Consider the following 13,187-nt stretch of genomic DNA (forward strand, 5'->3'; position numbering starts at 1 on the left):
GGAGAGTCTCTGATGGTCTGAATCAGCTCTGCTTGTTTGCTGCAGGCGGTGATTCTTTTATGTGCATTTGATGGTTTTTGGTTTGATGAATTTTCAGTTCATCACTGCTGCAAACTGCAGTTTTAAGGAGTCGCAGCTGAGAAATCTCCAGATTTTTGGATAAATTCTTCCACCTTTAAAACGTGTTTTGTTTCCACTGATTGGACGAGTGCTCAGCAGCTACTTTTAGCCTCCAGCGAGTTAAAAGAATCTGTTTCTAAATAAAAAACGCCTGTCCTGATATTATAGATCACAGAAACTCTGAAACAAAATACATCTGTAAATCTGATATTTTTACACATTTTGCTTGTAACTCTTTAATTTTTCCGTTATTTACTGTAACTGAAGCACCTTTAAACTCTGTTTCTTTCCTGTTAAACTCTCCTTCTGTATTTCAAGGCCAATGACTGATATTTGATCAATAAGCGCAAACACATGAGGTCAAAGTCTGTCAGTAAACAACACGGCAACGCTTCAGCTTATCTGATGATTGAAACGAGTCGGACCGAAAACACAGCAAACGCTCTGTCACTGCCTCTGGTGAGATGAAATCACACACACACACACACACACGCACGCACGCACACACACACAGGTGGAGGTAACCCCAGGCAACAGGAGGAGGAGGAGGAGGAGCTTCGTCCTCCTCAGCTCCTGATCAGCGTCAGAAACTCGTCGCGGGTTTTCGGATCTTCCCTGAAAACTCCCAACATGGTGCTGGTGACGGTTTTACTGTTCATCTTCTGAACGCCTCGCATCACCATGCACATGTGACTGTGGAGAGGAGGAGGAGGAGAGGGAGGTTAGAGTGAAAGGGAAGGAGGTGAAGCGAAGGAAAAGAAGCAAGAGTGAAAGAAAGGAAAAGAAGAGAAATTAAATTAAAAAAAGGAGAGGGAGGAAGTGGAGGTGAAGGAATGAGGTGGAGTGAGGTGTAGCAGAAAAGAGGAAGAACATGAAAGCAAATGAAGAAAACAGGAAATGAAAGGAAGTGATGCGATGAAAGTAAAAAGTAAAAGACATGAAATGTGAGGAAAAAAGGTAGTAAAAGAAAGAAGAAGTGAAGGAAAGGAAGAGATGTAACAAAAGAGGAAGTAAATGAAAGGAAATAAAGTGTTGACAATCAAAGCGAGAGAAGAGAGGTAAAAGAAATTATCCCCTCAGAGGACAAACATGAAAGCAGAAGAAGAAGAAGTGATGTGATGAAAGTAATGGAAAAGAGGTAAAAGAAACAGAAGAATAAAATGGAAATGATGAGGTGAAGGGAAGGAGAGCAGAAACAGAAAACAGAGAGGAAATGAAGTGATGAAAGGAAAGAAAGGAAATGAAGTAAAGGAGGTGAAGAGAGGGAAATCAGAGGAGGAGAAAGTGTCTAAAGCAGGATGTTTTCAGCACGTACGTTGCCTCGATGACGACGCCGACGCCGGTGGGCTGCAGGGCCTCGGTGATCGCCACGGCGATCTGTTTGGTCAACCTCTCCTGAACTGTGGACGCAGAGACAAACAGGAAGCAGGTCAGGCAGCGCAAACAACAAGGAGAACCCTGAAGTCCGAGCTGAACAGGTGGATGAAAGCAGGCGTCTGCGGAGCGGCAGAGGGGTCTGTGGTACCTTGTAGTCGACGGCTGTAGATTTCAACGATCCTGAGGAGGAGGAGGAGAGAGGAAAGGCCTCAGTGATGCAGAATTAGTGCGAAGAGTTCAGACACTTCAGTGTTTTTCTGTCTGCCAACAGATCTCACAAAGGCCCAAACTAACCTTGAACAAACCTCCCTGAACCTCTTTTTAAATGTCAGCTTGTGTCACATCTCGTTCATTCATTCATACGTTTAAACCCATCTTATGTATGAACACGTTAAACCCACGGCAGGAAGGACCCGGTCTCCACCTTCGACCTGCTGCTCTTCTCTGAGCAAAACCACTTCGGACAGATCTGACCTCGATCACCTCCCAGAAAATGTCACAGGAGCAAACGAGCAGGACGAAGGGAGGCGGCTCTTCCTGCAGGCTCAGAGAGGAGAGACGAAGAAGAACAGAGGAGTCTCTGCAGCCTTCTGCGTGGTCCAATCAGTGGTGGAGGTGTGAAGGTGCGACAGGAAGAGGAACTCCATTATACCAAACGTCCCGTTCTGCCGTCACGTGACTGCAGGACTGAAAGTCTGGTCGTAAGAAAAGTAAAGGTCCTCCGGATCCTCGCTGACGTGCAGAAATGTACGAACTGGAAATGTCTCTAATTACCCGACAGTGCACAGGAAGCACAGAGGGTCAAAGGTCAAGCAGGAAACCACTAAACTGATGGACGATTACAACGGACAGTTTAAGTAATGATCCAAGCGTTCGTTATCGCTTCCCAGTAAATCTTTATATGATAAAATACGATAACATTATAAAATCTAATATTCTGACTCCAGATCTCAGCCAAGAAACTACAAAAATCAGCTGTGAGACCTGAATTTCCCTTCAAACGCTCTTACCGCCATTTACACTTACAGTATTTCCTGTTCTTTTTTTCATTAGCGCCACCCAGTGCACAGCAGAAGCTACAACAGGCTACAACTTCCAGCCACCCGACAGCTTCGTTCTGGTCCTGAAAGCGTGAACGGTTTGGCTGCTGTGTGTGTGTGTGTGTGTGTGTGTGTGTGTGTGTGTGTGTGTGTGTGTGTGTGTGTGTGTGTGTGTGGAGCAGCACTGGGATAGTGAGGGGTGTTAGTGCGATAAGCCTGAAGGTATTGGGGTCAGTGGGATCAGATTCAATGCTCGTACACACACAAACACGATTTAATAATCAGCTTAAATACACACACACACACACACACACACACACACACACACACACACACACACACACACACACACACACACAGGTGGAGTACATTCACCCACCTGGCCAGCTTGCTGAGACCCAGGACCCTCTTGTTGGGGAGGTAACCGATGTGAACCTGCACAAAGAGGAAAGTTTCCGATCACATACTTCACACTCGTGACCCTCGCTGTCGCTCCACCATGACGGAGGTGTTATGAAGAGTCAAAACGAGTCTCAGCCTCCCAGCGAAGACGCTCAGCGTGCACCTGCCTGGACGCTGATGTGGAGGTCGGAGGAGACTCCGTCCGTCTCCATCCACCTGTCTTTAGCTGGGTTTTCAGTATGTGTTTAAAAAAACTAAAAAGGATGGAGGGGGAAAAACGGGTTTATTGATGACAGCAAAATGTGGCAAAGAGTGACGGAGACTGAAGAAATCTTGATGAAGCATGTGACGGACACATCCATGAAGCTGAACACGGCGGATAAAAAGATGAAATCTGTGTGGAGCGAGGAGGAGGCTGCAACTTTTCAGCCCCCCGTCGGCTTTTAACAGCGTTCAGAAAGTGTCTCCACAAGAGAGAGAAAAGGTGGAGGTGAGAGGACTAAAAGGACAAACGTCCTGGAAAACGTCCAGCTAAACACTGCAAAACTACAGATGGTTAAAATAAAAACAAAAACATAGCCGTCTTCAGCACGTCACAACTACACCTCTCAAACTGACTCCATGTTTAACAAAATGAATGAATGCATCGAGCCTTAATCATGCTGTAAGAAAGCAGGAGACGCAGAGAAGACAGAGACCCGCAGAATGTCCACTGGAAGACCTCCAGCTGTTCAGGGTTACCAGGACCTCCACACGAGTCCACGCAGAGCTCTGAACAAACACTCCAAAGTGCACAAAAAGACAGAAATCTCTATCTGTGGAGCTTTACGGAGCTGTAACTCACCACCTCCTGATACTGAAGACACTCTGATGTTTTTCACTACGTTTGACAGAAAAACATTAAAATGAATCAGCGACAGGAGACGTGGTCTGCTGTGAAGTTTGTTTCCCTGTAACTTAACATGAACGCAACCCTGAACCCGATCGGCTACAGATGGTGATGGTGATGGTGAGTTTAAGTGTTTCAGCCTCCGCTTTTACTTTAAAGGACAATTCCACTGAAACACATGCACTTCAAGATTAAAGGACAGCTGAGCGCACACATCAGGTTTAATGTGAGCAGGTGGATGAGCAGCAGACGAGAGGAGGAAGAGGCCGAGCCGTCAGCTGTGGATGTCCGGAGGCTCTAACTCTCTTACACGCTAACACACACACGCTAACGCTAACGCTAACACACACACACACACACACTCACTCCGCTCAAATGTCAGACACAATTTGTTGACAAGACGAGAGAAAGGGCAGCGGCAACAAGCGTGCAAAGATCTGTTTTGGTCCTCTTTCCTGCAGCTCCTCCCTCCCTCTGCAGCAGACTGACATATCGACATCAAACACGCCGACCACAGCGGCGTTTCGCTTATCTGCTCACAGCGTTTCTCTTTACTGGCACCTGCTGGGGGTGACGGCAGCGGGACGAGGACGAGGACAGGACGAGGACAGGACGAGAGGAACCAAACGGCAGCAGACACAGTTAGCCAAACGTTTAGCAGCTAAACAGCCAGATGTGTCTCTCAGCAGGTGGTGGAGACCAAAACAGAGCGAGAAGAGAGTGAGTGTTGGAGAAACATGGACGCTAACGCCGCTCTGTGTCCTCACAGGCACCTGTCTGCTCGCATGCTGACTTTATACGCACCGCTTTGGGCGCCATGTTTGTTTATGTTCTTATTTACTTCCTGATGACATCACACAGGTTGTGGAAAATGGCAAGCTACGATTGGTCAGGGACTAATGTGTCATCTGTCATCACCCAATCTGAGGCAGTGATCATGTCCAACCTCACGTAGTCTGAACCCTGACCCCTCAGTGACCCCTTTCAACAGGAAATACATCACACTGAACCAGCAGCGATGCATTTTAAGGGACGTTAAAGGCTGAATATGAGAGCAACCTGTTTGACAGCCGGCGGCTACCTGCACGCCATCCGACCAACGAGGAGGAGGAGGAGGAGGAGGAGGAGGAGGAGGAGGAGGAGGAGCAGGCCTCTCTGTGTGGTGACTCACTGAGAGACACAACAGACAGACAGACGGACAGATGAGAGAGGCTGGATAAGAGGCGGCGCTGCTGACGATGACGAGGGAGGGGGGAGGTTTAGGGACATAAACAACCACCTGATGCCCGCTGCCACACACACACACACACACACACACACACACACACACACACACACACACACACACACACACACACACAGGAGGTGTGGTAAGTGTGATTCACTGCTGTCATCAGAGCCCATTTCCACCGGTGGAAAAGGATCAGCTGCCAGCCTCTATTGTCTTAAACGACACGCACCTGCAGGCGAAGATGGAGGGATAAGGGAGGCAGGCAGAAGAGTCAGAAAGAGGGAAGAGGCCAATCGCGCTTTAGCGGCGAGTAACGATGTCAAAGCAGCAGGGAGGAGGCCGAAGGGACAGAAGAAGCAGCGGATAAACAGATCTCGGCTAATCTGATTGCTTCTCGTGTTCTGTCTCCAGATGAACGTCAGAGGAAAATGGCTTTTCACGATACACATCTGCTGCCACGTTCTCGTGTTTTTAGGAAAATTACATCAAATTAAATTACCAACATCTGCAGCTTCCTCTCAGAAAATGGTCAAAAATAAAAAGTGTTTCCTGTATTGATGATATCAGGAAGCACAGAACCTCGTGAGTGTGGCTCCACACACACACACACGCACACACACATAAACACGCATACATACACACTATAAAAAGTCAAATCTGCGTTAAAACATCTTAAATCGAGGTAATACGTGCTTGTTTTTTGGCACTTTTTGTTTGAGCTGTTCACAGATCGATATCTCTCATGTCTGTGCATGAGCCAGCAGATCTTCGCTTAGCTTAGCTTAGCTTAAAGACTGAAAACGGCGGAGAACAGCTGGCCTGGCCGCCCTGCCAGCACCTCTGAAACCTTCTGCTTTATTTCCTGTTTAATCTGTGCGAAGCGTTAAATGAATATTTGTACTTTGACAGGAAGTTACGTGTCAGAATATTCCTTCACCTTCCTGGAGTCTCTGCGTCTGCCTGGCAACAGCTCAGAGCCACCAAACAGCCTTCTAACCTTAAAAACCCACAAACGAGACACAACGAGTTCATTAGTGAGCTTCAGCTGGGCTTCGTATCTGCATTCATTATGTGGAGTGATGTCAGAGGTCAGGGGTCACTGAAGTCATTCAGGGATCACAAATATTCATGTAGCTGTCAGACACCTGCTGGACGCACAGTTTGAGACCACAAACAATTCATGTCTGTTGATTCTGTCATCGTGGTCCTGGTCTCTCCTGCTATCAGTGTGTGTGTGTGTGTGTGTGTGTGTGTGTGTGTGTGTGTGTGTGTGTGTGTGTCTCACCCTGCCGAAGATGGGCACCAGGTGATGCTCACACATGGAGAACATGTCGATGTCTTTGACGATCACCATCTCGTCGTGGTCCTCGTCGAAGATGGCGTCGTTCAGCACGTCTGCGGAGCGAAACGCAGGAAACATGGAAACACATTTGTTCTCTGACATTTTGTCTTCACGCACAGACCGACATACTGCCCACCGGCCTTCATCTGAGCGGCTCGACGGCTCTTTTCAGAGTCAGGCAGACATTTTTTAACCAGAACTTTCTGGATTTTATTGACTCTGGACTCGTTCAGCACCATAAATCTGTTTAACTGAACCATCTCTTCTCGTCCCCCCCATCCCTTCCTGGACTCTGGAGGACAGACGGATGGAAACCACCGGGGACGCCCTGTTCACCTCCATCGTTCAGCCGCCGCTGTCTTTATCGACGACGCCGGTGTTTCTCTCTGGCAAACATGGCGTCTAATTATAGCTCTGCCTCCATACGCTCCTTCCTGTTGTTGCTTTATTGCATTTTTCAGTCGCCGGGGGTTCAATAAAGAGCTTTATCTGTTTGTGACGACGCAGACGGCTCTCGCTCTCACTGCCGAGCTTTTTAATTTCCTGACCGGCTATCTGTTCAGGGGAGGGGGGGCGGGGGGGGGGGGCGAGGTCACCGGAACAACAGACGGTCTCTGCTGCTTATTGTGTGACTGCGTGTAAACAGATAGTTGAGAAGATCAACACGCTCAGACTCTTTTTCACCTTTTGTGTTTGACCGTGACGCAGGTTGACCAGCGACGCCATGACACCTCCAGCAGCAGCTCATGCGCGCTGTGGAGGAACCACGAGTCTTCCCTCTGGGGCTGAGATTTACTGCTTTCCTTCATCTCATGGGACAGCACACGGATCTCTGATGTCTGTGGGTTTTCGGATCGTTGGGAAACTGTTTTTTATTTTTAGTTTTGGCTCCATGGGAACAAGCTTTAAAATCTAATTAGCAAACTCGTCAGCTTACTCACACATCCAGCAGATCCAGGGCAACATTATCATTCATTTGGAGTCTGTGTCACCTGATAAAAGTCTCATCTTCACTCTCTCTTAGCTGTTTTCGGCCTCTTGCGACCCCCCCCCGACTGTTCAGCTGCTAAATGCTCGGATGTCCTCGAGCTCGTATCCAGCTGTTTTCCTCTGAAAATGATGCTGTGAGAGCGATGAGGGTGACTCAGATGAGGGTGCGACGGCTGAACACGGAGCTGAAAGTCGCTGTGAAGCTGCAGATTCAGGTGAGAGCTCTCACCTTCATCACCTTCATCACCTTCACGCGGTCCCAATGACTCTGCTTACATGCACGCACGCTCACCCTCCAATCAACAGCTCCCGCTTTCATCCGCTCAACCACCCGCTTGAAGAGGCTGACAGTGACATTGGCACACTGTAAAAAACCTAAAAAAGTCTTTCTTAATGTTTGAGAGCAGCTGTGTTTGTCCTTCCAGGCAGAAACGACTCCACAGACCGTTCCTGAAACCCGAACAATATCAGCAAATCACACCTTAATCAGAAGAAGCTTCAAGCTTCTTACACCGTCAGTTACATCAGTTCAGTTGCGTCCTGCGCGCACACACACACACGCACGCACGTACACACACACACACACACACACCTCCTGAAGGGAAACAGGGTTAAGTCAACCTTAACTAAATAAATGGCAGCTGGTTCTGCCGGTTCAGACGCCCTGGGTATCAGGTAATGACAGTGTTACTCATCATCAGCTCTTCATTCAATAGCGCTGCCCCCTGTGTGTGTGTGTGTGTGTGTGTGTGTGTGTGTGTGTGTGTGTGTGTGTGTGTGTGTGTGTGTGTGTGTGTGAATGAATAACACAAACACACACACACACATAGAGTGAGGAGGCCACATGTTGACACGCTCTGAATGAAGCAGGAAATGGTGAAGTGAAAGATTAAACAAACAAGGTGATTCATTCATTGTTCAGACAGCTCGATGTGTGTGTGTGTGTGTGTGTGTGTGTGTGTGTGTGTGTGCTGCAGCTTTACACACACACACACACGCACACACTTCCTATACATAGTCATGACCCTGGGCGTGTATTCATGAGTCATCCCCATACATCCCTGCTTTTAAATACACACAGACACAGACACAGACACAGACACAGACACACACAGACACAGACACAGACACACACACACACACACACACACACACACACACACACACACACACACACACACACACACACACACACACACACACACACACACACTTTACGGCCGAGCCGTCAGCTGTGGATGTCTGGAGGCTCTAACTCTCTTACACAGTTACAACCAGCTGTTTACTTCCCAGATGCACATCCCATAATATTGTGTGTTCATGATGCCTTCGGGTCCGCTCAGCCTCAGGAAATTTTGTTTCTGTTTATTTTAAAAGACATTTGTTGGCTGAAGCTGAAGACTTTTTCCTGATGTTGTGATGTCATAAATCTATCTGTGTGTGTGTGTGTGTGTGTGTGTGTGTGTGTGTGTATATGCTGATCAGCTGTCACTCCTTCACCTCAGGTACTGTGTGTGTAGTATAATGTTATCAAACAGTGAAACTCTTTTACCTTGTGTAAACTCTTGAACTGGTTTGTGAAGCTTTAAAGTTCGTTCTGCTTTGCCTTGGTTTCCATGTGAGAGCAGCGTTGGGGGCGAGACGCGCGAGCAGTCAGACATTTGGACGGGTTTTAAACAAACCTCCATCTTAGACCTGAGTCTGTGGTCAATACAACGTTATGAAAGCAGAAATATCGGACGAAACTACAACAAGACTGAGTCTGCAGCCATGAGAGCGGCTCTGCGAGGCTCGACTCACCGCAGCCTGATTCAAGTCAGTGTGGAGCAAAACTGACCAACAACAAGTGGTTCCAGCTTCTCAAATGCAAAAATCTGCAGCTTTTCTTTGACAGCAAACATTCAGATTTATTAGTTAGAGGCTCGTATTTTCAAAATGTGCGGTGAAAAGCAGCGGCGGTGAGCTTCAGAGGACGAGCTGAAGGCTGATGTGTAACAATAATAATCAGAGTAAGGATGAAGGATTCAGAAAACAACGTTTTAAAACTGGGATCAAAATGTTTAAGTGCATTTTTTCATTGAAGGAAAAATGTCAAATCCACGTGTATCAATCAGTTAATCAGTTAGTCCAAAGAAGTCAAACCTCCAGCTTCTCTAATGCAAAGACTTGCAGCTTTTCTTAGTTTTTCATGATGATAAATTGAACATACTGTTGAACCCTGTGACTTATTGTTTTTATTGGGTTTTGAACTGTTGGTCACACATAAAGAAGGCTCTCTGAATGCATGGTGGGGGCTCAGCAGACCCTCTCTGGAGGTGACTGGAGCAGCAGGCCGGCCGGCGTCAACCATGAGCTCGACCACATGAGTCCCGCTCATCTGCAGCCAGCGCAGGTTTTCTCAGCCGTGATCTCGTTTTAGTGTCGGCCACTCTCACTTTAAAAAGCCTTTTCTGCGTTTGACAGCGACGGGCCGACACGGTTCGATCTGCCTCGTCAAATCTCACAGGATCAAACACATGAAAACACAAGAAAAGCACCGGACTCGAGCAGGAAGAGTGAGTTCACGCTGTCCAATCAGAGAGCTGAGTTTCCAAAGACATGAACTTTGTCCATCAGAATTTGGACAAAATAAATGATAAACGATTGCCTTCACTGGTCTGAAGATGATTTCTGCCGTTCGTCTGCGCATTCAGTCTCATCCAAGATAAGCTGAGTGCACCAGCTTCCATTCTGCAGAGCTGCAATGAGCCTGTTTCACGACCCTCTGATCAGTTAATGGAGAGAGTGATTGATAATCAAAAGCTAAAACAGCTGCGGACAGAAGGACGTCTGAATGCGTAACATTCCTGCGTAATCTCTGCACAACTTTCCTCATCTCAGTTCTGCCGGTCATGTGCTCGACAACAAGAGGATTTTAGGTTCACGTTGTGATGAAAGCTGAACCCGTGACCTGCACACACACACACACACACACACACACGCGCACGCGCACACACTGATCAAACACTCACTGAAAACTCCACAAACATCCAGCAGTCAAGAAACTACACGTTTTTTCTGTTCTCTGCTTCCCAATAAGTCAGAGGGGAGTCTCCTATGAGAGCCAATCAGCAGGCAGGCAGACAGAGCACCGCCGCACACACATGTATGTCATCATCACCTCCACCTCTGTCCATCCTTCGCCCTTCAGAGGAGGAGGGGAGGAAGGTGGGAATCATCCGCCCTCACTCGTGCTCCTCTCAGGATCACATTACATGAAGCACCATCCCGTCTTTTCTGCGTCAGCCTCCACATTTTTCTCCGCATTCCCGCCTTCAGCTCCAGAACACAACAACAACCCCCACAACAACAGCCAAACTGCCTCCAGATGGAGTTCTGCAGGAGGCTGAGGCAGAGAGGAGGGCGCAGATACATGACTCCAGCCTCTCCGGCGAGCCGTGGACTGGCAAGGCCGTCCAATGTGGACCCGAGGCTGCGTGTCAGCCCCCCAGGTGCTTGTAGGCGAAGAGCCGGACACATAGCGGCGGGCAGGGAAAGCTCATTCCTCACCATGACGAATGCTGACATGATGGTGGAGACGTTTGTCCAATCAGAGAGCTGATTTAGACAAAAGCTCGAGATGAAGTACAAAACTCACAAAACTTCAAATCAGGTCAAAACTTTCCAGAAACGTGAAGTTTGTCTGTCCAACGGTCCAAAGACAACTTTAAAGGACAGCTGCTGACGACTATCTGATTAATGATCAAATGTTTTATGATGTAAAACTTTATAAAAATGTAAACATGTCCATCAGTTTCCTGAAGGTTTTGTTTCGTCCAACAGTCCAAAACTCAAAGAGCTTCAGTTTCCGATGATGCAAAACAGAGAAAAGCAGCAAATCACACTGAAGAAGCTGTTTATCATTTCTGCTTTAATAATTTAGTGATTAATTGTCAAATAATGATTAAATGAATGATCAAAGTTCATTTCTGTCCACTTATAATCACCCACAGCTCCACACCAGACAAACAAGGCAACTAGAAGTCTTTGTCATGAACCTGAGGACACTGATTATTAATAATATATTGATATTATGTCAATATTGAGATTTGAAAGTCCTGCGTTCAAACATCATACTCTCTGTTTCACTTTAAACATACATCATGACTTTGTCCATTTATCACTGATCGATTAGTCATCGATAAGCAGCATTTTCATGCCAGAGCTGATTTTTCATGTTGTTGGATAATTTATTCAATAACATTACATTTTATTAACTTTGTGAAGGTGTCACTTATAATATTAGACAGCCCCAGGGGACACTGTACCGCACTAAGTACTTCTACTTTCATACTTGAAGTTAATCTTTATTAATATCAGTATCTTTACTTGAATCCACCTCTGAAGCAAAGCTGTCAGATGAATGAAAGTACAACATTTCTCTGTGCAAAGCAGTCAAAGTACCTCAAGTACGGAGTAAAAGTACTTAGTTACATTCCTCCACTTCCCTCGGACCAGTTAAGAAGTCTTCATCTCTGCAAAAGGCGCATCCTGTCTTGGGGACAGGTGAGTTTGGGCTCTGTGCCGTCACAGTTGCCACCTGTTGAACCGCAGGCCAAATCCCCGCCGCCTCTGAGCGGCTTTGTGGATTTAAAAACTCACCGATAATTTTCTCCTGGTAGCCCTTGGTGAAGAACTGCATGGCGGTGGCGGCCCTCCAGGGCGTTTTGAGGAGCCCCTGCCGCTGCGGGTCCTCCCCGAGCCCCCTCAGGATGGTGGTGTAGGCTGCGGCCAGGGACGGGAGGCTCATCTCGTTGTCCTCCACGCTCCTGGTGCGCTCCTCCCTCCAGCTCTCCATCACCGAGGCGGCCGGCCGGTGCGAGCTGGACTCCGCGCCCGGAGGCTGCGCGGCGGCGGCGCGCCCGGTGCCGCCGGCTGGCCGCTTCACCATCCCGTCAAAGTGTCCGTTGAGCACGGAGCCGCTGTCCCCGCTGTCCTTCTTCTCATTCGAGCTGTACTGAGTCTGCTTGGAGTGCTCCATCACTTCTTCTTCTTCCTGCAGCTTGTGTCCTCTGCTCTGAACACTTGTTGGATCCGTCTCCGCTCCTCACTTCGCTTTGATGCTCACTTGTCTTTTTGGCATCCTCGGGCTTTATAACAGCAGGATAATCCAGGGACAGCTCCTATTGGCTGGCCGGCGCCGGGGGCGGGGCCACCCCCTCACTTCGAATCACACATGGACCCTGAGGATGAGGCGCAGCAGGGTGTCAGACCACTGAGCGGCTGCGCGCTGACAAACTGAACCAGCTCAAAAAACACAACTAAACCTGCAAATGAAGGATCCATGTCCTCTGAAAGGCTCAAAGAGACAAAGACACGTCCATCCCACACAGCAAAATAAAGTCAACTTCATGACTTTCTGGGAAAAGCGTAGATAAATCTGTTAAATACGAAGCTACAGCCAGTTAGCTTAGCTTAGCATCACGACTGGAAACAGGAGGAAACACCTGGCCGAGGCGTTGGTCATGGCAGACTCCACCTGACCAAGAAACAAGATGCTCCATGACAGCAGAGCGTCACCTGAAAGACTTCATGCTTAAAGTGAACAAATTAGATTTAAGGTGTTTGTTAATGAGTTTTTAAAGCTCTGGACAGAGGCCGTTTCCACCCGTTTCCAGCCTTTATGCTAAGCTAAGCTAACTGGCTGCAGGCTGTAGCTCCATATTACTGATTATTCACCGCCGTGAACTTCTCTCCTTGTTTATCCTTTAAATTAATTTCATGTATTTTGGGATCTGCTGAGACAACATCATGACT

The 13,187-nt window shown here is 47.7% G+C and overlaps 1 protein-coding gene across 1 annotated transcript; it reads right to left on the reverse strand.

Annotated features, from left to right (window-relative positions):
• Positions 1 to 413: 413 nt before the first annotated feature.
• gch1 (GTP cyclohydrolase 1) lies at positions 414 to 12,484 on the reverse strand. The gene is made up of 6 exons (XM_070965099.1): positions 12,033 to 12,484; positions 6,345 to 6,454; positions 2,917 to 2,972; positions 1,646 to 1,677; positions 1,436 to 1,520; positions 414 to 813 (listed from the first exon to the last, which is right to left on the reverse strand). Exons 1-6 carry the CDS (start codon positions 12,409 to 12,411, stop codon positions 687 to 689), a joined length of 789 nt encoding a protein of 262 aa, XP_070821200.1. The 5' UTR covers positions 12,412 to 12,484; the 3' UTR covers positions 414 to 686.
• Between the last annotated feature and the right edge of the window lie 703 nt (positions 12,485 to 13,187).

Source organism: Chaetodon trifascialis, chromosome 1, assembly GCF_039877785.1.
Source record: "Chaetodon trifascialis isolate fChaTrf1 chromosome 1, fChaTrf1.hap1, whole genome shotgun sequence".
In the NCBI taxonomy this organism is placed as follows: Eukaryota; Metazoa; Chordata; class Actinopteri; order Chaetodontiformes; family Chaetodontidae; genus Chaetodon; species Chaetodon trifascialis.